At 43.7% G+C, this 27,540-nt stretch overlaps 1 protein-coding gene across 13 annotated transcripts in view; it reads left to right on the forward strand.

The window, feature by feature from the left end:
- VPS13D (vacuolar protein sorting 13 homolog D) overlaps positions 1-27,540 on the forward strand; it is a 253,025-nt gene that overhangs the window by 143,727 nt on the left and 81,758 nt on the right. For all 13 annotated transcript variants that reach the window (XR_006601667.1, XR_006601666.1, XR_006601668.1 and 10 more), the window contains 5 exons: positions 11,169-11,318; positions 12,213-12,309; positions 14,305-14,453; positions 24,503-24,637; positions 25,748-25,915. Coding sequence is in view for 10 of the 13 variants with exons in the window: in XM_045063766.1 (XP_044919701.1) it covers positions 11,169-11,318; positions 12,213-12,309; positions 14,305-14,453; positions 24,503-24,637; positions 25,748-25,915 (699 nt within the window). In the remaining 3 variants the exon portion in view is untranslated. The remainder of the gene's footprint in view (positions 1-11,168; positions 11,319-12,212; positions 12,310-14,304; positions 14,454-24,502; positions 24,638-25,747; positions 25,916-27,540) is intronic.

Below are 27,540 nucleotides of genomic sequence, written 5' to 3' on the forward strand. Positions count from 1 at the left end.
TTACTTATTTATTTAATTGACAGAGACATAGTGAGAGAGGGAACACAAGTAAGGAGAGTGGGAGAGGGAGAAGCAGGCTTCCCACTGAGCGGGGAGCCCGATGCGGGGCTCAATCCCAGAACTCCAGAATCATGACCCGAGCCAAAGGTGGGTACTTAACAACTGAGCCACCCAGGAGCCCTGAGAAGACTTTTAACTGCTATTAATGAAGAGGCTGTTAAATAGGAAAATATATTTTTGTGTATGGAAGAACTTGAAAAAAAAATAAATTTAAGAACAAGACTCAAAAAAGAAGTAGGAATTTTAAAAGTACTGTACGTTCAAAATAGATTCTAACATCCCTGACCCCAAGTAGCTTGGAACGTGCTTGCATTACAAAATAACAGAGCTGGAAGAGTTCTTCGGGATGACCTCAGCCCCTTTCATCCTGTGACGGGGCTTCCGCTCTCCAGAAGTTGGGAAGCTTGTTCAGGATCGCTCTGTGCAGGATGCCAGCCGAAACCCAGATCCCTTGACTCCTGGCTGGATGCCGTTTATCCTGATTTTGTAAATGAAGAGACTTCCACAGACTTCTAGGGTTCTGAGGACTGTCTTCTCTAGAGTTTACAAGTGACAGAAGAAAACCTGTCACACTGCTTCGTGGTCTTACTTTATATTTTAAAAGGCTTATCTTAAATTTTTAAAAAGTGCTTTTTTATGTCTTTTTAAAACTTGATAGGGCGTTTTGTGAAAAAGAAAATAAGAATAATTAGGACTTGTAATTTCATGTTAATTATTTTGGGGAAGTCACTGAATTTTCATCCTCCTTGGATGGCAACTGCAAACCTCAAATCTGTAGTTCTTGTGAGTCTCTGAAGATCTTTAAAGGAAGGAGGCCTGGATGCTACTTTCGGTATGTGTAAAAGCCTTATCAGAAATCATCTCTACATTAAAGCCTCAAAAGCTAATAAAAGAATGAGATAGAAATGTTTTTAGACATACAAAAGCTAAAAGAACTCACTTCCAGCACATTCATGCTAAAAAAAAATGTTAAGTAACATCATTCAGGCAGAAGGAAATGGGAGCAGGTGGAAATCTGGCTCTCCACAAAGGAATGAGCCCCTGAAATGATAAATACACAGGTGAATGAGAATATTTTCTAATTATTTAGATTTCTTTAAGAGAGAATCAACTGCTTAGACAAAACTGATAGCACTGTATTTTAGAGCCTATAAGATGTTAGAGTATAGTGAATGACAACTATAGCATCAAGTTTGGAGAGAAGAAATGGAAGTACGTTAACTACAGTGTTCTTATGCGCTCGGTAGTATGCTGTCATTTGAACATAAACTGGTAAGTTAAAGATGAATACTAGAAATCCTAAAGCAACAAAGAGCTACAACTAATAGTCCAACAGAAGGAGAAGATGGACAACCCAAGAGAAGGCAGAAAAAGTGGGAAAACATGGGAAAGAACAGATGAGACAGATCGAAAACAAATAACAAGATGGTAGAGTCATTCAAACTGAACTGTATCAATTAAATAAATGTGAATGCTATAAGGACCTCCAGTGGAAAGGCACAGGTGATCAGACTGGAGTATAAAGCGAGATCCAATTACATGCTGCCTCCGAGGAACACATTGAATATAAAGACACAGTAGGTTAAAAGAGAAGAATGGAAAAAGACATACTGAGCTAGAACTAGTCATAAGAAAGTGGAAATGGCTAGATTCCTGTCAGAATCAATTAGAGAGCAAAGCGTATTACTGGGAATAAGGAAGGTAATGTCCTAATGCTGAGAGAGACAGTGTATGCGGACCACATGATGATCGCAGCTATCTAATGCTGAGAGTGACAGCGTATGTGGACCACATCATGATCGCAGCTATTTATGTACCTGATCTCAGGGCTTTGAAGTGTAGGAAGCAAAAACTGATAGCACTGAAAGAAGAAATGGACAAGTACACAATTATAGTAGAATATTTCAAGGAGGGGCCAAGATGGCGGAGGAGTAGGAGAACCCTATTTCAGTTGGTCTCCTGAATTGAGCTGGATATCTACCAGACCACTCTGACCACCCAGGATATCAGCCTGAGATGTAAGAAGATATCTCAGGGTCTATACCAACAGAATATCTCTGGCGGCTGGATTTGAGGTATGAAGCAGGGAGCTGCGATTCTGCTGGCAGATACCAGAAGATAAATGGAAGAGGGAGAGAGCCGCCATAAGCGCTGGCGCCAGAAAGGTGAAATAACACAGGAGCGCACAAGCCTCCCACACTGGGGCCTGGGCACAGACTTGCAGACCAGACCAGTAGCTGTGGGGAAAGAACTTTAGGGTAGCCCATTGGACTGAAACCTGGAGCTGCGGGGGTGCACATGTGAACTGGGGGTAGCTGATGGTTTTAGAAGCACAAAGGGCAAGGGCAAGGGCTGGGAGTGCTGCTGTGGGGCACACAACCCAGGACGCTGGGGTGTTCAGCAGCACAGACAAAAACCGAGTCAGTGTGGCCTGCAGGGCTTTCTGGAGAACAGACTGTACTCGCTCTATGCTGAGACAGAGGACTGGGCACAATCGCTTCTGCTCTGACTCTCAGAAGAGACACTGAAAGCTGCCAGGGAAAGTTGCCAGAGAACAAAAGCCCCCAAAACCAGTTTTCACTGAGCCCGTCCCCCCAATAGGGGGCAGGGCAGTTCTGCCCAAACAGGGTTGCCTGAGTAACAGCACAGCAGGCCCCTCCCCCAGAAGACAGGCTGGAAGAACAAGAGGCCGACAACCCTAAGGGCCCTATAAAATGGGTGCATCTTGCTTGGGTTGTGTTCAACAGAGTTTGGACTCTGTACATTCCCTCAACCACCTCTCACCAGAATGACTAGGAGGAGGAACCCGCAACATAGGAAAAATTCAGAGATTGTGACCTTTGCCACTGAACTAATAGATATGGTTATAAGCAAAATGCTGGAATTAGACTTCAGGATAACAGTTATGCAGATTATAGCTAGGTTGGAGAAGAACATTAATGGCAACATAGATTCTCTGAGGGCAGAAGTGAGAGCTGATCTGGCAGAACTTAAAAATGCTATTGATGAGATCCAATCTAATCTAGATACTCCAATAGCTAGGGTAAATGAGGCAGAAGAATGAATTAGTGATCTAGAAGATAAACTGATAGAAAAGAAGGATCAGGAGGAGGCCTGGAGCAAACAGCTTAGAATCCATGAAAACAGAATTAGAGGAATAAATGATGCCATGAAATGATCCAATGTCAGAATTATTGGGATCTAAGGGGGTAGAGAGAGAGAAAGGACTAGAAGATATAGCTGAGCAAATCCTAGCTGAGATTTTCCCTAATCTGGAGAATGAAATAAGCATCATGTCCTAGAAATAGAACTCCCCCCTCCAAGATTAAAGAGGGCAGACCAACCCTCAGGCATGTGGTAGTGAAATTTGTGAATCTTAAAACCAGAGAAGACATCTTACAGGCTGCTAGGGGGAAGAGATTCCTTCATACAAAGGGAGGAACATCAGAATAACGTCAGACCTGTCCACAGAAACCTGACAAGCCAAAAAGGTCTGGCAAGATATATGCAGGGTACTAAATGAGAAGAACATGCAGCTGAGAATACTTTATCTGGCAAGGCTGTCATTTAGAATGGATGGAGAGATAAAGAGCTCCCAAGACTGGCAAAAACTGAAAGAATATTTGACCACTAAGCTGGCCCTGCAAGAAGTACGAAGGGGGGTTCTATAAAAGAAGAAAGACCCTAAGAGTGATATAGAATAGAAATTTACAGAGACAATCTATAGAAAGAAGGATTTCACAGGCAACATGATAACAATAAAAACACACCTTTCAATAATCACTCCCAACGTGAACAGCCTAAATGCTCCCATGAAACGGCATAGGGTTGCAGATTGGATAAAAAGACATATGGACCCATCCATATGCTGTCTATGAGAGACTCATTTTGAACCTAAAGAGACATCTAGACTGAAATTGAAGAGATGGAGACTGATCTTTCATGCCAACGGACTGCAAAAGAAAGGTAGGGTGGCAATCCTCATATCCGACAAATTAGATTTTAAGCTAAAGACCCTAGTAAGAGATACAGAAGGACACTGTATCATTCTTAAAGGGTCTATCCAATAAGAAAATCTAACAATTTTAAATATCTATGCCCCCAACATGGAAAAAGCCAACTACATAAGCCAACTGTTATTCAAAATAAAGAAACATATGGATAATAATACATTAATTGTAGGGGATCTTAGCACTCTACTCTCAGCAATAGACAGATCACCTAAGCAGAAAATGAACAAAGAAATAAGAACTTTGAATGACACATTGGACCAGATGGACCCCATAGGTAAATACAGAACATTTCACCCTAAACCAACAGAATATTCATTCTTCTTGAGCACATGTGAAACTTTTTCCAGAATAGACCACATATGGGTCATGAATCAGATCTCAGCTGATACCAAAAGATTGAGATTATTCCTTGCATAGTCTCAGACTATAATGCTTTGAAACTGGAACTCAATCACAAGAAAAAGTTTGGAAGAAATTCAAACACTTGGAAGCTAAAGACCATCCTGCTCAAGAATGTTTGGGTCAACCAGGAAATCAAACAGGTACTTAACTTAAACATTTCATAGAAACCAATGAAAATGAAAACACATCAGTCCAAAACATATCAGATACAACAAAAGCGGTCCTAAGGGGGAAATACATAGCAAAGCAAAGCCTCATTCAAAAAAATAGAAAAATCCCGAATATGCAAACTCTCTACACCTTAAAGAACTGGAGAATCAACAACAAATTAAGCCTATCCCATGCATGAGAAGGGAAACAATTAAGATTAGAGCAGAGACCAATGAATTAGAAACCAGAGATATGGTAGAACACATCCTTGAAACTAGAAGTGGCTTCTTTGAAAGAATTGGTAAGATCGATGAACCATAGGCCAGACTAATCCAAAAGAAGAGAGAAAGGACCCAAATTAATAAAATTATGAATGAAAGGCGGGAGATCACTACTAACACCAAGGAGATAGAAGCAGTCATCAGAAATTATTATCAACAGCTATATGCCAATAATTAAGCAACCTAGAAGAAATGGATGCATTCCTGGAAACGTGTAAGCTTCAAAGACCAAAACAGGAAGAAATTGACGACCTGAATAGACCAATAACTAGTAACAAGATTGAAGCCATGATCAAAAAACAAGAGTCAAGTACCTGATGGATTCTCTGGGGAATTCTACCTAACATTCTAAGAAGAAATAATAGGAGACTAAAGCAGTTTAAAAGAATAGAAACAGAAGGAGAACTTCCAGACTATCTATGAAGCCAGCATTACCTTGAATATGGATGTCCAGATTCTCAACAAGATCCTAGCTAATAGGACCCAACAGCACATTAAAAAGATTATCCACCATGACCAGGTGGGATTTATCCCTGGTGGTCCAACATTCGCAAATCAGTGTGATAGAGAACAAATTTCTAAGAGAAAAGAGAAGAACCACATGGTCCTCTCAATTGATGCCAAAAAAGCATTTGAGAAAATACAGCATCCTTTCCTGATTAAAACTCTTCAGAGTATAGGGATAGAGAGAACATTCCTCAATTTTATAAAATCCATCTATGAAAAACCCAGAGCAAATATTCTCAATGGGGAAAAGCTGAGAGACTTTCCCTTAAAATCAGGAGAATGACAAGGATGCCCACTCTTGCCACTGTTGTTCAACATAGTACTATAAGTCCCAGCAACAGCAATCAGGCAACAAAAAGAAATGAAAAGTATTCAAAGTGGCAAAGAAGAAGTCAAACTCTCTCTCTTCGCAGATGACATGATACTTTATGTGGAAAACCCTAAAGACCCCACTCCCAAACTACTAGAATTCATACAGCAATTCACTAATGTGGCAGGATACAAAATTAATGCACAGAAATCAGTTACTTTCTTATACACTAACAATGAAACTGTGGAAAGAGAAATTAGAGAATCGATTTCATTTATAATAGCACCAAAAATCATATGATACCTTGGAACCTAACCAAAGAGGTAAAGGATCTATACTCTGGGAACTACAGAACATTCATGAAAGAAATTGAAGACACAAAAAGATGGAAAGATATCCCATGCTCATGGATCAGAAGAACAAACATGGTTAAAGTATCTGTGCTGCCCAGAGCATAGTACAGATTGCTATACTTTAAATGCCATCCCAATCAAAATACCATCAGCATTTTTCAAAGTGCTGGAACAAACAATCCTAAAATCTATATGGAACCAGAAGAGACCCTGAATTGCCAAGGAAATGTTGAAAAGGAAAAACAAAGTGGGGGCATCATGTTGCCTGATTTCAAGCTTTACTACAAAGCTGTGGTCACCAAGACAGCATGGTACTGGCACAAAAACAGACACATAGACCAATGGAACAGAGTAGAGAGCCTGGATATGGACCCACAACTCTCTGGTCAAATAATCTTGAACAAAGCCAGAAAAAATATCCAATGGAGAAAAGACACTCTCTTCAATAAATGGTGTTGGGAAAATTGGAAAATATACAGAAGAATGAAACTCGACCATTCTCTTACACCACATACAAAGATAAACTCAAAATGGATGAAAGACCACAATGTGAGACAGGAATCCATCAAAAACCTGGAGGAGAACATAGGCAGTAACCTCTTCGACATCAGCCACAGCAACTTCTTTCAAGACAGGTCTCCAAAGGCAAAAGTGAAAATGAACTTTTGGGACTTCATCAAAATAAAAAGTTTCTGCACAGCAAAGGAAACAGTCAACAAAACAAAGAGACAGCCCACAGAATGGAAGAAGATATTTGCAAATGACACTACAAAGGCCTGATATCCAAGATCTGTAAGAAACTTCTCAAACTCAACACTCAAAAAACAAATAAGTCAAAATGGGCAGAAGACATGAACAGACACTTTTCCAATGAAGACACACAAATGGCTAACAGACACATGAAAAAATGTTCATCATCATTAGGCATCAGGGAAATTAAAATCAACCAAACTGAGATACCACTTACACCAGTTAGAATGACAGAAATTAACAAGGCAATAAACAAATGTTGGAGAGGATGTGGAGAGAGGGGAACCCTCTTACACTGTTGGTGGGAATGCAAGTTGGTGCAGCTACTTTGGAGGCTCCTCAAAAAATTAAAATTAAAGCTACCCTATGACCTGGCAATTGCACTACTGGGTATTTACCCCAAAGATACAGATGTAGTGAAAAGAAGGGCCATATGCACCCCAATGTTCATAGCAGCAATGTCCACAATAGCCAAACTGTGGAAAGAGCAGAGATGTTCTTCAGCAGACAAATGGTTAAAGATATGGTCCATATATGCAATGGAATATTACTCAGCCATCAGAAAGGATGGCTTTTACCCAGCTTTTGCATCAACATGGATGGGACTGGAGGAGATTATGCTGAGGCAGAGAAAGTTAATTATGTGGTTTCATTTACTTGTGGAACATAAGGAGTAGCATGGAGGACATTAGGAGAAAGAAGGGAAAAATAAAGACAGGGGTTATCGAAGGGGAGGATGAACCATGAGAGACTGGACTCTGAGAAACAAACTGAGGGTTTTAGAGGGGAGGAGTGTGGGGGATGGGTGAGGCCAGTGGTGGGTATTAAGGAGGGCGCGTACTACGTGGAACACTGGGTGTTATCTGTAAACAGTGAATCTTGGAACACTACATCAAAAACAAATGGTGTACATAACATAATAAAAAAAGGAAAAAGAAAATTTCATTGCCCTCTCTGAATAATTGTTAGAATTATCAAATAAGCAGCAATTCATCAAAGGTATACTAGACTTGAATAGCACTACCAACCAGGTAGCCTAATTGACATTTATCCGGCAGCCCACTTAGCAACAGCAGAAAACCTGTTCTTCTCAAGTGCACAGGAAACATTTCCAAGAGAGACCACATTCTGGACCATAAAACAATTCCCAAGTACAAAAGGATTCAAGTCACACAGTCTATTCTCTCATCACAATGGAATTGAAGTGGAGCAGAAAGATAGTTGGGAAAATCCCCCAAATGATTGGAAACTAAAAAGCATATTTCTGAATAGCCCAGAGATCAGAGGAGAAATCAAAATAGAAATCAGAAAATATTTTGAACTAAACGAAGATGAAAACACAGCATGTCAAAGTTGGTGGAACGCTACTGCAGCTCTACTGAAGGGAGATTTCTAGCACTATTAGAGGAGGATAAAGGTCTGGAAACTGAACTCAGGTGTCATCATAAGAAACTAAACAACAACAACAACAACAAATTAAGCCTAAAAGCAGCAGAAGAAAGGAAGTGAGCATCCCAGTGGAAATCACTGGAGCAGAAACCAAAAACCACAGGGAAAGGAAGGAAAGAAAGAAGTCAAAAGCTGCTTCTTTGAGAAAATCAGTCAAACTAACAAACTTCTGATGAGTTTGATCAGGAGGGGAAAGAGAGAAGACAAATCACTGATGCCAAGAAAGGGAAGCGTGCCAGAGAGGCCCGCAACTTGACAGTGCTATGGGGACGAAGCTTTGAGGGGAGCTGTAAGCTCATCCCAGCCCCGGGGCTGCCTGGGGATGGGGCTGTTGATGTTTGAGGCCACCGTGAACCTGGGGAGGGCAGGTGGGGTGGGAAAGCCACCGAGCTGGCTGTTCTTGCTGAGTTTCAGCCAACTTTCTCTGATAAGTGACCCCTGGACTGCTGCAAGCCCTTGGTTAACTGTCAAAGCTCTGAAAAGGTTGACTTTGACAGTTTCTGCCCAAATTTTGTGGTCCTGCTATCAAGACAGCTCTTGTCTTTGTAGCCTCGTGTTTGCAGCCCTTCCTTCCAGCCTCCACCAGGATTACCGTGTCTAGGAAACCAGTTCCTGGTAAACATTTCCAGAAGGATCCAAAGACCTAAACCTTGATTCTTTCCCTGGGTGGGGAGCCTGCATTCCTCCAGAGGCCGTGCATTGCGTGCCCCTGACCAGGTGTCCTTCTGCTCTCGCTCACACTGTACACTTCCATCCACCCGAAACCCTCTTTCAGAAAAATGTTTTTATCCTACAGCACAGAGAGAAAACGGTTCAGGCTAATCACATCTTGTTTGTTTGAGGACAGATAAAAAGTTACTATTTTGTCCTTCTATTTCTTGTCTTTTTTTCTTCACCTTACAGAGAAGCTCCAAAGAGCTATTTGTGCTTCATGAATTTCATTAACCATTTAGTCAAGAATATTTGTCCTATAATACCTCTTGACTTAAGGTGTGCCATAAATCGTGGAAAATAAACAGGTTTGAGAGTTGACCATGATTACAGCGCTGGGACAAAGAATGTTTAAAAATAGAAACTGTGGTCCCCATTCTTCCGAAGCATCTAATCTAACTGGGAGAATAACACTAGAATTTGTACCTCTTCCACATCTTGTATCAAGTGTACTTGCCTCCATTATCAAGAATAACGGAGCGGTCAGAGTAAGGTGTCTTCTCTATTGGATGTGACGGGTGATTCATTCACTCGGTAAATTCCTAGGGCATCGGCGGTGTACCGCGCAGGGCACTAGGCTCTGGGGAGAACAGCCGTGACTCAGGAGATGAGTTCTGCTCCCTTTGGGCTAGCAGGCCAGGGAAGAGGTCAGCCAACAGGGGGAGCGAGCAAGCGAGGAACATGACGGCCACCTGTGGGAACTGCTCGAAAGAATACGGAATGCTTTTGAGATGAAGTGGCCTGGGAAGATCTTCCCAAGGCGGTGAGAGCTAACCTTGGAGGAAGGGAGTGAGCGAGCCCTGGAGAAGGCTATTAGGGTAAAACGCATTCCCTCGGAATCCAGAGACTCTGAAGAGAGGAGAGCTGCCCCCTTTTGAGAAATAACCCGAAGGCTTGGGTAGGGGGAGGTTGGAGCAAACCTGGAGGGGATTGCTCTGTGCTGAAGGCGGGGCTGTGGGCAGTGGCTACATCATGGAGGCCGTGGCGAGAAGTTTGGTTTCATCCCAGGAGAAAGGGAAGCCTCTGTCAGGTGTAAAGGAAGGAGGGGCATGAGTTGGAAAGGAAGGAGGGACAGGAGCTCACCGCGGCTGCTGTGCAGGGAGTACACGGTAGGGCCGAGGATGGAAGTAGGAGCAAGTGCTCATGCTCACGGTCTCTCGCCCTTACCTCTGCGACGTAAGAGCCCGCAGGTTATCCAGATGGCTGTGTGGCCGTCCGTGTGGTACACGGGGAGGGTCACAGGATTTGGTGCCAGAAGTGCCTGTATTTGAACCTGACTTATCCGCCTCACTAGCTGTGGGAATGTGGACAAGTGGTCTAACTTCTCTAAGCTTCTGTTTAGTCTTTTGTAAAATGAGGAGAAAGACTTTAGCCTTTAGAGCTGTAGTAAGGGATGTATTCGGTGACGTGTAGGGAGTACACTTAGATGTGTAGAAAGTACACGGACGTTCTCTTTCCTTTCCCTGATGTGGAACTTTGTTGGAAAACGAAGTGGAGGTGCCCGCTTCCTGCAGTGAGTCTTCTGACACCCCTAAACACAGTGGGGTGTAGACAGCGTGCTCCAATCTGGTGCTGATTGGCGTGGGTGAATAGAGCAGACCCTAACGCCACTAACATCATCGTTTCATTCCTAGCACAGACTTGACTTTGGTCAAGGCCACTGTTTCCATTTGGTAGCAGCCGAACCACCAGTTCCCTAGTTTTCATGCTCTATGGTCCGCCCACCTCGCTGATAGCCTTTAAGAGCGCTGGGCTTGACGTCAGACAGACCTGGAGTCAAGTTCTAGTTCTGTGAAGAGCCCGCTGTGCAACCTTAAGCAAGGGCCTCTCCCCTCAGCTTCTTTATCTGTGCCAGGAGGTTGTGGTAGGGACTGTAGCGGAGCCCTGACTCAAGTGCCTCTGACCTCACAGGTATCCCGTGATTCAGATCATGCACGTGAGGGGACTAGCTTGTGCCTGGCACGTGGCACTCCCCACGCACAGGAGAGCTGCTGTTGTCCTTCCGACTATAGTTGCTGCTGGTCTGCAGTGAGGATACGTTTTTCCAGCTGCTGCTGAAACAGAGGAAAATGGCAGGGGTCCTTTCTGAGTGTCCTACCAAGGAGGGGACCCCACTCAACGAGAACAGAGAGCTGAGAAGTGAGCCGTTGCCCCTTCTTGTTTTGTCTTGTTCCTGGGCCAGGTGGACAATCAGCTCATTGGTACCACTCAGCCCTTCATGCTGTACGTGACTCCCCTGAGCAATGAGAATGAGGTCATCGAGACCGGCCCGGCCGTGCAGGTGAACGCGGTGAAGTTCCCCAGTAAGAGTGCGTTGACCAACATCTACAAGGTAGGCCCTGGGGGAGGCTGCTGGGCTTGGCGCGGTGGCAGGAGCTGATCTGTTCTCTCGCAGCCCAGTCTCCAAGTACGGGGTCTGGCCCAAAGTCGTCCCGCACAGTAGGGCAGTCTGACTTCCTCCATGGGGTGGGGGCCCACAGCAACTTCTCGTAGCACCCAGCGTTCTCTACTGTGGCTTTGCACCTGATAACGTGGAATCCCCAGGGCCCAGAGTCTGTATTCATCAGAGTCGAGTCTCTGTGGGAAAACATAGCATCTTCCAGGTTGATCAGGACCAGGTGTGATCCAGATGTGTTATTAGAATAATTAGAGAGTGTTAGGAGGGGTCTGACCTTGGGATAGACGTCCTCTTGTGCAAGCTGACTTACACTGACTACTAAAAGCACATCGTTCAAAAGTGATGAGCTTTCTTCCCTAGAGAAGTTTCCACTATAAGCGGGCTGATAGAGCAGCAAACTCTGGCAAAGTGGGAGCTAAGAGGTTGGTTCCCCTATTTCTGCCCTTCGTCACCATTACCAGTGAGCCTGTGTGCAGCCCTCCAATCCTCTCCAACCTGCCGCTCCTTCAACGAGTTTGCTGTCCACGTGAGCTCAGCACCAGAATGCTGTCCTCCGCAGCACATCTGCAAGCAGGATCCTGACTTAAGGAGACACAGATGCCCCGGAAACCAAACAAGAGGGCGGTGAATTGTATATTAAACCTCTTCTGGAATTCTTGGCTAATTGTAACAACGTAGAGAGAGATGAGCCAGAAATCATTTGGCAGTGTGGTTACAAAATCACATGAGCAAAGAAACTGTGCCACGTCATTTGGGGGCCTTCTTCATGGCCCAGATGAAAGTTCCTTCTGGTGTTTACACTATTAATCAGAATCTCTCCGTCTCTAGCATCTGATGATCACGGCTCAGAGATTCACAGTGCAAATTGAAGAGAAACTGCTCCTCAAGCTGCTGAGTTTTTTTGGCTACGATCAAGCAGAATCAGGTACTGTTGAATATTCTAGATTTGTGGCTGGGAAGTGACCCAAGAATGGCCTTTTCTAGTCCCTTGTGAAAATAGGTGGCTTCTGAGTACCCAGCAGACTCCCTTCACACCTCGCAGCCGGAGCCCAGAAGCTGAGGCCTGTATCTAAGCGGCTTTTTTCAGAACAGCCTATTGATGGGGGCTGCGGAGGGTAGCTGATGCGAGCATGAAGGAAGCATCTTAGAGGTGTCTTGGGGTCCCCAGGGTTCAGCCTTTGGAAAGCAGCACACTTTTCCTCTTCGTTGTGCATTTGTTGACTCATCTGCTTGAGGATAACAGAAATGATGTTCGTCATTTAGCAAACCACTTTGTTTCCTAACCTCTGTTTAGTAAACAGACTGGGGGCCAAGAATCAGAAATCCCTTCGGCAGTTCCTTTGGTTTAGTTAATGGAAAAAAAAAATTGACTAGCCTTAACTTCTTAACTTTTTACATCCATGCCCTTACGCCTTAATGTCATTACCAAGTTTTCTAGTTACTTGACTCTTCTTTAGAGATGGGAATGAGAGAAGCTATTGGAAACCCTACATGTCCCAGCAGTCACTACAGAAATCATGTAGCTTTTGTGTCTTTATTTTAGATTCCTCCTCATGGCCTTTGTAAGACTGAATATAGAACTTAGAAAGAAGTCGGCAATGCTTAGTCTTTTGAAGATAAAACCGAATATCGAAACTGAGAAATGATAAAATAGACTTGAATGTTTATATGTCCACGTTGGCTAGAGAAATAAACCACTGGGGACGTGTGTGCATATGTACATACTTAGACACAACACACGAAAAATATTTTTGCTCTTTAGCCCAGACTTATGATTCAAACTTTATGTGTATTTGGGATCAGAAGCAAGATTCTGTCCATTTAAAACTGTGTTTTCCACTCTGGGTGTGTGTTTGGACTCAGACAGCCACTCGAGACCCTGCCTGCAGGTAGCCAGGCTCTTTTGGCACCTTCCTGGGAAGTTTTACTTTCAGTTTTACTGGACATGCTTTTCTTGTAAGTTGCTCTAAATAAATTTCTCACCAAGCATCGTATAGATGTTTATAAAACCCTGGCCTTTGTTTCACTGGAATGTCTCTTCCACGCTCCCTGTTTAGGTTCCCTGAATACAAACAGGCAGTCTCTCTTGCAGCATCATTTTCTCAAACTTCGTCCCTTGTTTTCTATAAAGAGAACCATAAGCACGTACAGCATACATTTGTTTGATAGGCAGATCGGTACAGTCTCCTTGGTTGTATTTCTAAGGCCCGTGAAGGCAAGTGAAATAAGCTGACCGCGTGGTTGTGGGTACAGGAGCAAGGCAGAGAGCACATTGCCGTGCGCCAGCCCACGTCACTCCTTCTCACTACACAAGACGTAAAAATAAAAATCTGCCTCAACTCTGCTGCTTTCACAAACGTCCGCCATTTGGTAGAGCGGGTGCCTGCTGCCGTGATGTCAGCTTGTTATAGCCTGTAGCCGGTTTCTTTTTAAAGGCATTCTCTTGCACTCAGGTACCTTATTCAACTGGTTATGTCGTTCATTATAGTTCAGTTAAACTCTACTCCGAGGGATGCTATTTGGATATATCATCTCATGAAATAAATGCAGATAATCGGGGTCATTTATGATAATCATAATAAGAACAACACGGTTTCTAGAAGACTTATTGCCAGCACACACCCGTGGCCTCTGGCTTCCCCACCTGCATGATTTTTTCCAAAGATGATGTCTGCCAGATGGCATGGAGTCATGAAAGATTAGGCTATTTTACTTTCTTGGTAAACAACAGGAAGCACATCTCCTTTTACCAAGAAGTGGTATGGGGATACTGTACATAGCACCAAACCCCGAAAAACTAACTTTGGAGACATGTTGACATTTCTGTATGATTATTTTTCAGCATTAGCATTTGATGTGTGAGACTTCAGGAGATTCTTTTTTTTTTTTTTTTAATTTCTCTATTTTACTCTTGTACCAGAGGTGGAAAAGTACGATGAAAACCTCCACGATAAGACGGCTGAGCAGGGTGGAACACCAATTCGGTACTACTTCGAAAACCTCAAAATCAGCATTCCCCAGATCAAGCTGAGCGTGTTCACCTCCAACAAGCTACCACTGGATCTCAAGGTGAGCGGATTTCTGGGTAAGATTTAAACAGTGGCTTTCCCTGGAAAAGAGTGAGTATGTTTCCTGTTTGCTTTTTCTGTCCAGGATCATCTTCGATAGCAGGTATTTTTACAGGCTTCCCTTTTAGAAGGTTCAAAATATATACACACACACGTACATGTGTACACATAATGTGTGTACATACGGACATATGTGTAGATGTACATGCACTTTTTAAAATACTTAAGAGCAAACAGAATTACATAAAACCCGTCTTCTTAACTCTTGGCTTGTCTCAATGAGGTCAGAGCCTACTTTCCTAGGGCCGCTTGCAGATTCAGGAGAAAAGTTACAAGCAAGGCAGTACCTGCCTTTTGTGCCCAAGACCTGCCGGCCCACCGGTTCTCTCCACCTCTGTGTGAATGGCCGAGACCAGAAGTGTCCACTCCTGTCAAGGCGCACACTCGGCCCCATACCGCTGAGGTGTGGCCTCCCTCACCACCGTCTCAGAATGTAACACGCCTGCAGACCGTCCTGACCTGCCCTTGACAGAGAGGGCCTGGATTCCATCTTCGTCTGCCGCAGGAAGATCCATTTTAACGAAGGGCTGGGGCTGGGATTCACATCCAAGCCTGCGTGACTCGGAAGCCTGTACCGTGCTGCACTGTGCCGGATACCGTCCCCCCAACCCGCCCCCCGCGAACGGAAGGCATCAGAGCACTTTAGAGCTGTTGGATGTTGGAGTTCAGAGAGTTCTTTCACTCAGGCCTTGTGGGTCAGCCGTGATGGGAGCAGGAGGATGCCCCAGGTGCTTGTTAGACAGTCTTTTCCTAGACCGAGGCTAAATCTGCCTCACTGCCGCTCGGACCCATTACTTCTGGTTCTTCTCGTTTGTTGCCCTGGAAGACGGTTGTCAAGGCACCTGCTCCCCGCCCTCCACCCGCAACCACCAGCCCAGGACACGGCCACTGCCCCACGCGGCCTCCTCGCAGATGCTGTGTGACGACCTCCCTTCTGAGCAGGAACAGCCGCAGACCTGAATAGACAAATAATACACCTGGCGACCTCGGTTCAGCTGCCTGCCGGGACTGTCCAGCAGTGCGCCGCTTGACGCAGTGCGGTGGGGACCGTGGCGTGTGGGGCGAGTGCCCTTCATCTGAAGGGGCTGCCTCGACTCAGCTCCGGCCAGTTGCTGTCACAGGGCAACGTGAACCCAGTGTGGCTGGATCTCCAGATTTCTAAAGCGAAGCCAGAAATCTGAGTTTTTATGTGGAATCTCCTGGTTTTGAAATGTTGGCAACCAGTTTGAGTTGTTTTCTTTAAAAACCTTTTGAGCTTGACAAAACACATGTGTGGGCCTCATGTGGTGCCTGGTTTGCCAACTCACAACTTCTAAAACAGACCTATAGGTAACGAGACCGTGGTCTGGTCATCAACAGATCATACTTGGATAAGAACGGGGCAAGGGTGGCCACTTCTTTTCCGCGGCAAGCTGGGGATGCTGGTCAGGACCAGAGGGGCAGGAGTTGCTTTGCAACCATCCTGAGAACAGCGTGGCATGCCCTTTCCAGCGGACTCTCCTGTCTGCTTGATTGGCTTTAATTTCATGTTTCCCAGGAGACTAAAGATACTTATAATTAGCCTAGGAGTGGGGGGAAAACCATGGGAAATCCACTATCTTGTTAATATCCACAAGTATCCACTTGACTTATGTGACCCCTTGGAATGGGTTTGTTTGATAAAGTATATATTCCCCCAGAACACTTGGCATGCGCCCAACAAACCAATGTTAAGCATTTCCTGAGAGTTAAGGACTTCTTGTTTTTTAAATCATCTTACTTAGAAACACAGACACCTAACAGTTCCTTTCAGATTGCTCCCAGCAAAACACTTTCCCCCAGCCTGACAAATGCAGTAGGATTTCCTACAGCTGAAGTAGGTCCAGACCTCCGGGGATAGGGTGCTGCTAGTGCATGCGTGATGCTGTGTGAACGGTACATGGGCGATCTGTTAAGGCCAGTGTTCCGTTTGTCACCGTACTGAAGGAACCTTTTGAAGGCCTTTTCAGATGATTGTTCCAGAAATCCAGTGGAGCAGCTGTGTCATGAACTGGCTGGCGGGGCGGGGGGGTGGGGGTGGGCATCCTGAATGGGGCACATTACTGTTTCAGGCAGGGTGCTGGGAATTGGGACTTCAGAGTTAAATTCTCAGCTTGTGGAAGTCACCATTTCACTGTGTCTCGAATTCTCCTCGTGGAGTCTGGGACTCATAAAATAATGTCATTTATTCAAAGAGTTTCCTAACAGAGTAATATCCCTTTATTAGCAGCTCTTAGAAAGAGCCGTGTGCTCTTTGAGACAACTGTATAATGGCTCAAAGTATGTGCTTAGGGAATGGAGTGCTGTCCCAGAGCAGGATTCACAAGAGTCTGACTAAAAGGTAACCGTGTCTCTGGTATTGAAGGAATAATTATCTTGATTCTCTTGACTCCAGGCCAGAAGTGAGGCTGTCCGAAATCTCAGAGGGAAGTCTCTTCACGTTTACAGGGAGGGCACATTATTGCCAGATACAGTGTCTGTTCAGAAGGACTGAGAGCCGCTTTCCCATCTGCTATCTCGATTGGATTCCTTCCTCTGTGATGGGAGAAGGGGGAGATAATAGCTCCATTTCACAAATGCAGACACATCCCTCCCCTCCCCCTTCCTCTCCATTAGTCTCCTGCCTGCAGTACTAGGGAGTAGCAGGGTAAGACGGAAAAACCAGGTAGTTTGTATGTACTTGGGTGTTTTTTGTTTTTATTTTTTTTAAAGATCAAAAGAAGCCAGGAGCCTTTCAAAGGTTTCACGAGGTGGCCTACAGCAGTCCTTTTCCCATTTAGAGCATTGGGGTATTACAAAAGAAGGGCTTTAATTGAGCAATCTAGTTTGGAAGAAAACCCACATTTTAATGGTCAGAGAGCAAGAGGGTGGGGTGAGGGGGAATTTCAAACAAAGACACTATTTAAAAAGCCTAAAACTGTCTTCTCAAAGGCTTGAAATAATTTGTTGGGAAACTTCAGACCCTTTACTTTTTTCCTCCCCTCCCTAAATAAAAACCAGATTTGTTAAAAGGAAAAAAGATCCAGTATTGTTAATTGTATTTCAGAAAGTGCCAGAGAGGGAACTATGCCTGTAGTTTTAAACACTGTCCCAGGAGGGAAATGGGCAAATACCCTGCTTCACATAAACAGTCTCTATGTACCATAAATAAACCTTTAAAGAATGAATTCCAGACAGTTTTGTTTAGTGCAGGATAAACTCAGAAAGGAAAAGACGTGGCCCAGGGACTGGCTTGTGATCCGAGACCTTATGGCATATGGACAGGTATCTCCTCTTTCAACTCCATAAAGTTTCTGGAAGACTTCAGCGGTTTTCGTCTGGAGGAGGTAGGAATAGACAGTTTCCTAGTTTTATTAGGAGCTTCTGAGCCCAGATGGCTTTCTCCAGAATCCGTTTTATAACAGGAAACTGTCTGCTACTTGAGTAAATAAGCATCAATTTTGTATACTACTGTATTCGATTAGTCATTTTGTTACTTCAGGAAAAAGCCCTGTTTGGCTCTTTGTCCTCTCGTCTGTTTCCCTTTGACTGACCCGAACAACCTGAAGGTGGCAGATTAATTCCTACCAAGGGCTGCATCTTGGCTCTTTCTACTGTGGGAGGCCCCAGAGCCATAAATGACAAGGCGGAGATCATTTTTACTGAAGGGCCAGGGTATCTCCTGCGTTCAGACAAAGCACAGAAGCCATTCAGAAAGGGGTGGGAGTCTCTCGTGAGGGTCTGGACAATTTGGTAAAGGTTTTAGAGTCTCTGCTCCTATGTTGGGTTCCTCTTCAGTATTTGGTTGCAATGAGGAAGTTGGGGAGCAAACAAGCTTTTGCCTTAAGCCTTTGTTTGGATCTCATTTCCTCTTCTCTGAAAAGAAAGTAATGCTCAGAGGTGTATTGGCAAAAAAGACTGCTGACCTGATGTCAATACCTCCCCCAGCGCATTTACTGGGCGGCTCTAAGCAAAGCGGTTAGGCTGGGCTGGGCCTCAGTTTCCCAGTCAGTGCCACATGGATGCATGAAGCGTGCTTGAATGAACAGCAGAAGGCTTTTCAGGAGAAACAATGGAATCCTCCATTCTGGTCTGCATGCTTTCCACCTAATGGGTGGTTACTGTCGTGAAAATGAGCACGTTTGAGTCTAAGATCTCCTAATAACTAACTGCACAAGTTTAGGTCATCCACTTAACATTTCTTTGGTTTTATTTATTTTAAAAAATGAGACTGTTCAGCTGAATTAGCTTGTTAGGCTGAATTAACCTAAGAATGCTCTCAATCTCTAAAATGTTTTGTTCTCAAATTGTTCAGTAGGAGGTTACTGGTGACTTCCCAAGGGCCCAGATATAGGGACCTTTTGTCTATCCTCATCTCTGTAGGGTCCTCCGCTACAGTCAGCATTGCTGATCTCCCTGTCCCTTTCTGGTTCTCCTCTTATTCCTCTGTTGGTTTCTTTGTCTTCTTCACAGTTTTCTTTTTCTGTTTCTCCTGATTCATCTGTATAAGGGCTCTTTTTACCTCTGAACCGAACTGTCTGGTCGCATCACTTGCCCATTTAAAAAATCATATTAATGGTCTTTTATCACCTGTAATTTTAGAAGCTTTTTTTTTATAAATTTGGTCTTTGAAATGAGTTGCAAGGTTTTTTCCTTCGGTTTTTCAATTGGTTTTTTTACTTTTGATGTATGTATGTTTTGGGGTTTTTTTAATCACAGGAAAGCTTTTTATTTTTATGTCATCAAAATTACCAGTCTTTTGCCTGTTCGTATTTGAGTCCCCAAAATTTTCCCCATTCTCTGGTTTTTAAAAAATTCCATCTATATTTTCTTCCCATTACACAATTTCATTTCAGTTAAAGATGCTCTTGTCCCAAAAGAATTTAAGACAGCCTCTGAAAATACATGCTAAAAGATGAAAAATAAGGGAGAAAATAGAAAGTGCATGAAATTACACATGAGATTTTACCATAAAGGCATTTATGATTCACTGGGGGTTATATAGAGGTTTTAGTAAATGCTATTAGACCAACTAGATACCCATCTGGAAAAACACACAATTAGATTTTTACTTACACACTATACAAGGAAAGATTCTGTGTAGATCAGAGATTTATTAACATTATTTGCATGAAAAATTCTTTTCACATTCAAAGAAGTAAAGTGTTTTGCATGCTGTCCAAAATCCCTGAATTATCAATCTTGTTAAATAAAAATATAATTGGAAAATAGACCATATCCAGAAATTGTTAACTGGCTTATAGTGGAGCCAGACTAGCTGAGAATTGCAAGAAAAGCTTGGTAGAGAAAAACTCTGAAAGTCTGTTTGAAGGTATTGGAAAGCGACCAGGACACCTAGGACCTGATGGTCCAAGATTTATGTGAGGAAGGAAACTCAATAAACTGAGTCCAAATTTACTCTGATTTTATTCTTGAGATAATCCTAATCTTTAAATGATATGGGGAGAAAGTCAGAGAAGGTGAGCAGAAAGTAGCTGTCAAGGCAGAGAGTCTGAGTAAGGCTTCTGGCAATCTCCTGGGGCTGGCATAGCAAATGTTAGGTACTAAGAGAGCTGGTAATCAAGGGAGGGGCTAATATCTTACAGAGAAAGGACAGGCAGAAAAGAGCCCCCAGGTGGTTTGAGCTGCTGTATGTCTTGAGGCAGATACCAATTTCTAGGTAACTTCATCTGAGAGAGGCCAAGCAGAAGGTGGTGGTCAAGAGGTAGGAAAACAAAGTAGACCTTTTGGCAGTTTTCTGGTGCCGGGGAGATTAAAAGTGGAGGAACTGAATTGGTTGTCAGTTGATATCGCTGACACTACACCAGGCCTTATAAAGAGTAAAATAGACCAGGGGTTACAAAGACTGAAACCCAGCCTTGAGAAAGCCCAAATCCTGATTACATGAAGCCCCTTTAACTGCCTGCTAAAAACTAAAGACTCATGTGAAATCTGTAAAAGTTTTCATAGAAAATGTTAGAGTCAGTCACAAATTACTGGACCTGCCAAGAGAGGGGACCAAGAATAAAAACAGACACTAGAAGCAGACCCATAGATAAAACAAATATTGACTTTATCAAAAAGAATTTTAGGGCGCCTGGGTGGCTCAGTGGGTTAAGCCGCTGCCTTCGGCTCAGGTCATGATCTCAGGGTCCTGGGATCGAGTCCCGCATCGGGCTCTCTGCTCAGCAGGGAGCCTGCTTCCTTCTCTCTCTCTCTCTGCCTGCCTCTCAGTGTACTTGTAATTTCTCTCTGTCAAATAAATAAATAAAATCTTTAAAAAAAAAAAAAAAAAAGAATTTTAAAGAGTAAATGTAAGTGTGTTCAATAAGTTTACCAGAAAACTATAATCTATATTTTAAAAATAAATAAGGGAAAATTATAGACCAGAATTGTTTCATGAACATAGAAGAAAGAAATCTGAACAACGTATTAACAGATCAAATACAGAAGTGTATGAGAAGGAAAATATAATTTAATTGGGCTTATTCCAGGAATGAAAGTGTAAGTATTTTCAGATAAATTACATAATTTACCACATCAACAACATGAAAAGAAGAAAAAATATGATTATCTCAATAATGGCACTAAAAAGAAAGAAAGAAAAAAGAAGGGAACTGCCTTAATCTGATAAAATGTATCTATAAAAAAGCTACAGCAAACATGCTCAGTGGGAAGGAGCCAGCCCATTATCACCACTTCAGTTCACTGTCATACAGGAGATCCTAGCCAGCGCAATAAGGCTAGAAAGATTACAGAAGAAATAAAGAAAAAGTATAAGAACTGGACAGGAAAATGAAAACTTTGTTATTTGCAGAGAACATGAATGTGTACCTGGAAAATCTAAAAGAATGTGCCCATAAGTTACTATCTGAATGAATAAATAAATTTACAAAGGTCACTGGACATAGTGTACAAAAATCAATTGTATTTCTATATTTCAGCAACAATTATAGAGAAAAGGAAAGTTTGAAGAATGTAATTTACAATAGTGTTAAGAAAACATCAAATATGGTATCATTCTCTATGGCTATGTGATGAACTACTCTAGCCCTCAGTGGTTTATTTTTTTACAATTCTATGGGTTAGCAATTTGGGCTGGAGTCTGTTGAATGCTTCTTCTGTTGGACTCACCTGTTTTTATTGATCTGACAATCAACTGAGACTGACTGGTTTACCATGACCTTACTCACATGTCAAGTGTTAAGTGCTGCTATCAAGAGAACCTTCTTCCACATGGTCTCTCAGCTTCCCCATGTGGTGGAAGTGTCAAAAAGGGCGGAGCAGAAGCTCCAAGGTCCTTCGGGGCTTAGGCACAGCAGTCATACAGTGTTCCTTCCACTGCATTTTCTTGGTTGAAGCAAATTTCAAGGTCAGTACAGATGAAATAGCCTTCACTAATAGTATAAGATGTAAAGAATATATGGCCATTTTTAATCTACTGCAGAAACCTTGGAATAAATCCAGCAAAGGGTGTATATAAGACCTCTGTATGGAAAACAATGTAACATTATTAAGAGAGAAGAGAACTACATAGATAAGGGGACATACCACATTAATACACTGAAAGATTTACTACTGTGAAGTTGTCATTTCTCAAATTGATCCATAGATTCAATGCAATCTTGATGAAAATTCCAAGTTTTTTTTTTTTTTTTTGTATGTGTGGCAGATTGACAAGCTGATTCTAAAATGTATTTAGAAATGAAAAAGGCAAAGAGTAACTAGGGTAATCCTTAAAAAGACCAAAGTTGGAGAGCTTATACTGTTAGATTTTAAAACTCATTACAAAACTATAGTAATTAAGAAAGTGTGGTATAGGTAGAAGGCAGAACAAAATGAAACAGAAAAAGGAATCCAGAAACAGTCACGTTAATTCAGTTACTCAACTTATGACAAAGTTTACACTGTACTGCAATAGGGGAGAGGGTGATCATTTCAGTGAACATTACTTAGTTAATTAGATATCCATCTGGAAAAAAATGGATCTCAATTTCTGCTTCATACCATATAAAAAAGTCAAGTCCAAGTAGATTATAGATTTAAATGTGAAAAGTAAAACAAAAATTTTTTAGGTTAACACAGGGAGTATCTTTATGACCTTGATATAGATAATAACTTTTTAAGATTTTATTTATTTATTAGACAGTGAGAGAGAGAGCACAAGTAGGCAGAGCGGCAGGCAGAGGAAGAAGGAGAAGCAGGCTCCCCACTGAGCAAAGAGAGCTCAATGTGGGGCTTCATCCTAGGACTCTGGGATCATTACCAGAGCTGAAGGCAGACACTTAACTGACTGAGCCACCCAGGTGCCCTGATAATAATTTCTTAACCAGGAAATAGAAAGCTCTTTTCCTAAAGGAAAAGATAAATAAGTTGGATTTCATTAAAAAACACTATTTAAAAAGTAATAAGTCACAGAATGGGAAAAGAGAATTGCAATTAATTGCAGTACATCTAATCACCAGAGGACTTGTATACAGGATGGATAAGAAAAATGGTGATGCCTGGGTGGCTTGGTCCGTTAAGCATCTGCCTTTGGCTCAGGTCATGGTCCCCGGGTCCTGGGATCAAATCCCGCATTGGGCTCCCTGCTCAGCGGGGAGCTTGGTTCTCCCTTTCCATCTGCCTCTCCCCCTACTGGTGCTCGTTCTTCCTCTCTGTCTCTCTGACAAATAAATAAATAAAATCTTCTATAAAAAGAAAAGCACCTACAAAGTAATAAGTAAAAAACAGACAACCCGCTACAAAAATAAGCAAAAGACTTGAGTAGGCACTTCACAGAAAGGGATCTCCAAGCAGCCAATATATGTATCACTGGGAAGATGGAATTTAAAACCACACTGAGATGCCATTACACACCCATCAGAATGTTTGGCTTTTAAAAGGCTGTCTGTACTGAGTGTTGATGAGGATGTAGAACAACAGGAAATTTCATAGACTGCTGAAGGGAGTGCAAACCAGTTCAGCCGCTGGCTATGCCTGCTGGGCAGTACTGTATGTAGTAGGGTTGGACCTGTATGTTCTTTGTGACACAGCAGCTCTACTCCCAGGCACATATTCAAGAAAAGTATGTACATGTCCATGAATGTTCATCGCAGCATTACTCATAATAGCCAAAAGCTTGAAACAGCACCAGTGTTTATCAACAACAATGGCTTAATAAACTGTGTTTTATTCGTATATTGGAATACAAACAATGAAATTTCAGCAACTGCAGCTCTCTGTAACACCCAAAATACATACTGATGGTGTCCTTTGTGTAACATTCAAAGCAGGGAAAGCTAACCTATGGTGATAGAACTCAGGATAGTGGTTACCCTAGGGGAAGAGGGAGTAGTGACCAGGAGGCCACAGCTGGGGAGGGGGCTGCTTCCAAGATGAAATCAATAATAATTTACTCTTCTGGTCTCCCGGGTGGTAGTTACATGTTTGCTGTGCTCACTTTGGGGGAAAAAAATCATTGAACTGTACATTTGGTTACTGTACCTTTCTATGTGTGGTAACTTCAGTCAAAAAAGGAAAACTCAGGGCGCCTGGGTGGCTCAGTGGGTTAAACCGCTGCCTTCGGCTCGGGTCATGATCTCAGGGTCCTGGGATCGAGTCCCGCATCCGGCTCTCTGCTCAGCAGGGAGCCTGCTTCCTTCTCTCTCTCTCTGCCTGCCTCTCAGTGTACTTGTAATTTCTCTCCATCAAATAAATAAATAAAATATTTAAAAAAAAAAAAAAAAAAGGAAAACTCAACACAAAACAGACCAGAAAGAATTACGCTGTGAAACTAGAAGTGTTTATTTCTATGTGATCTGTGTTACTTTGAGTGACATGTATATTTTTTGTGCATATTTTGCTTTTGTAATTATAGGGAACATCCTTCTTTATAAATATCAAAACCTTGACTCTCATTGGAAAATTGATAGGACTTGTAACTTTCATGGAATCCAAAATTATAGGACGCCGGAAGGCCATCAAATGTCATTTCCTTTCTTCCCTAACTAGGCTCTAAAAAGTACCTTGGGATTTCCACTGATTCGGTTTGAGGACGCCGTGATTAATCTGGATCCATTCACTCGGGTACATCCCTATGAGACCAAGGAGTTCATCATCAATGATATCCTCAAACACTTCCAGGAGGTGAGCTTTGGAAAAATACTTAGTGGCTGGAGCATAAGCAGAATGTTTGTTTTGGTGGTTTGGGAATTTTGGTTACTAAGGCATTTCTACTAAGAGCCCAGTTAAACATTTGCTGTGTTAGGGGTCAGGTCACAGCCCGTGAAGCCCATACACATTCTGAAAATCCTGAAACAGTGTATTTGATTTATGAGCTGTTCGTCTTGTCCCTCACAGAGCTAGTCTCAGGGGCTTCCACCAGATTAGTCACAAGTCTTAAGGGTTCAATTGATGCTTTAATGATAACACAAAATACTCTGACCTCTCTATTGACTGGGCATGGGCCTACTTTGAACAACCCCCTCAGTGTTCTTGGAGCCTATGAGATCTTGCCCTAGAGTTGAACTTCTAAATTTTCGTATCAAGTTGGACATTTTCCATTTTTTATTTATTATCCAGACTCTTTGATAAAGAGAGAAGTCAAGATCATATCAAATAGATTAACTGTCCAAGTTAACATATATTCTGCTCCTGCTTCCTTTCCGCTCGCCTCCCGCCACCCCTCCTCTCCTCCTTGGCTCCCTTCCTCAACTTTCTTAATGGCCGGTGTTTCCACTCAATGGTGAGGACAGTGACGTGGCAGATAGCCCTGGAATCAGTGGAGGCTTGCTCATGCCCTCCTTATGCACCGTCCCCTCTGCCGATTACGAGGGGAACTTCGACTCCACTCTCTTCGAGGGGAACTTCGACTCCACTCTCTTCCCTCATTTTCCTTCTAGAACTCTCCTCCTGCTGCTGAGTTCCCTATTTGTAGGAACAACAGGAAGTGTGATGTATATGCTAATAATATTTGTAAAGGGTCTTTCCTGTTTAGTCTTAACTATTTATTCTTTGGAATGGCTTTGAGGCGCATTTCTGAGTACTGAGAGTCGTCTCTGGGGTGCAAGCATGGGGAGAGCTCGGGGGGAGCTCGTGGAAGGTTAGGAGCTGGCCGTTGATGAGAATTAAGAGGTCATTGGGGGTGATGACGTGAATGGAGGAGGAGACAGATGTCTCGCCTCTTTGCTGGGCACATTCTGCCCGCAAGCTTCAGCAGGTGCTGTTTTCATCTCCTCTGTCTGCCCCATTTCACAGGAACTCCTCAGCCAGGCAGCTCGGATCTTGGGATCTGTGGACTTTCTCGGCAATCCCATGGGGCTGTTGAATGATGTTTCTGAAGGGGTTACTGGACTGATAAAATACGGAAATGTCGGAGGCCTCATCAGAAATGTCACGCACGGCGTATCAAACTCAGCTGCCAAGGTAAGGAAAGAAAGGTGAAATCCGTTGTTGCTGACCTCAAGAGTGTTCACGTCCCCGAGATTCTGTCGTAGCCGTGAGGCTGTGAGGAGTTACACACGTGGGCTTGGCTTCATTACCCACCCGCCGCTCTGTGCACCTGGCGTCGGGTCCGCTGAGTCCCCCACGGTCATGTCATCTTCCTTGTGTCCGCCACTGCCACCTCTTCCCAGGCTTCAGTTGTCCCCTCCCCGGGTCACTGCACTAGGCCCCCCAACCCACTGGACTCCACGGCGGCCAGCACGATGCCGCTAGAGTGAACTCACTTTGTATAAACCTAGGATTTGGCTGTGCTCTTCTCCTGCCTAAAATCTACCAGTTCTTTCCCACAGCTTACAGGAGAGAGCCCAAACTGAAAATAGGCTTCTAGAGCAGCGGAAGGAAGGTGTAATTCTCTCGGGTCCTGCTGTCTGGTTGGCTTTTTTGTTCATTGGCCTCTTGTTCAGTGGACATCTTGTTACTCCACAATTTATTTTTTGGCAGGAGCTCACTGTGTGAAGCTGGGAAAGGCGAAGGTAATGGGGGGGGGGGGCGTCGCTATTTGACAGCGTGTGGAAGGCCTCTCCTTCCCTCCGCGCTGTGTCAGTTCCGCAGACTTGCCTCCTAGAGATTGACCTTCTGGAGAAGGGAGCGCTCTGAGAAAGCACTTGTGCTCTCTGCGTCTTTCTGGGCCCGTGTGGCAGGGACGAGCTCGCGTACCTGCGCCGTGGGCCGTGCGGCGAGCAGCCGGCTCCAGCGAACAGAGGGTTTAATGGTGCCACGCAGGGGGTCGTCGTGAAGGGCCGGTGAGAACGCGGGCTGCGCGGCACGCCTGTACTGCTCGGCGATCCTGGTAACGGCATGTGAAAGCTGGGGACTTACTCCTGTCTTCCAGACTTTTCCAGAGAGGATAGCTCTTCAGTCAAGTCAGGTAACACTCAACAGTGTGCTGTTTGCCTTGTGGTTCAAAACAGGCAGCAGAGAGGCAGGAGAGACTTTCTAAGTCATGGTCGCTCAACAGACTCGGCTTCAGAGTCCGAGTGAGCGCGCACGCTTTGGCCTCGAATCACGGCTCGTGCAGAGCTGGGACCTTCACCCCAACGGCCACAAAAAGCATCAAGCCGTGGCCCAGGTTGCCCTGGGTCCTTTCAGCTCCTCAACTTGGTATAAACAGGGGCACTTAAATATTCAGTTGTAAATGCCCAGCTGCGACGTTTTATTGAATTTGATGAAATTCTTATTAACATAGAGAAGCCTCCTCAGTTTTATAATTACTTTCTTGGTTTTTGTACCCGTGGGCTTTGCTTTTGGGGGAAGAAATGCACTTACGGTTTACTGAGAGACCCTCTTGAATGTGGAATTGAAACGCATCGCCCTCACAGGCTCATTGTAGTTAAAATGAGAGAGCATGTCCTGAAAACTGAAAAATAGAGGCTGGACAAAGAAACAGGTTGTCACTCTGACTCTTAGACACTCAGACGTTAGCCACCAGGGAGCCATCAGTGCCCCTGAAATGAAAGCCACCCTGTTCAGTCTATGGAGGAGGAGGGTGTCAGGCCTGGAGTGTGGGAGAATCAGACTCCCTCTGGGCCAGTTTGGCTGTTAGGGAC

This window comes from Mustela putorius, unplaced genomic scaffold (assembly GCF_011764305.1).
Source record: "Mustela putorius furo isolate JIRA1106 unplaced genomic scaffold, ASM1176430v1.1 tig00003853_pilon_pilon_pilon, whole genome shotgun sequence".
NCBI lineage: Eukaryota > Metazoa > Chordata > Mammalia > Carnivora > Mustelidae > Mustela > Mustela putorius.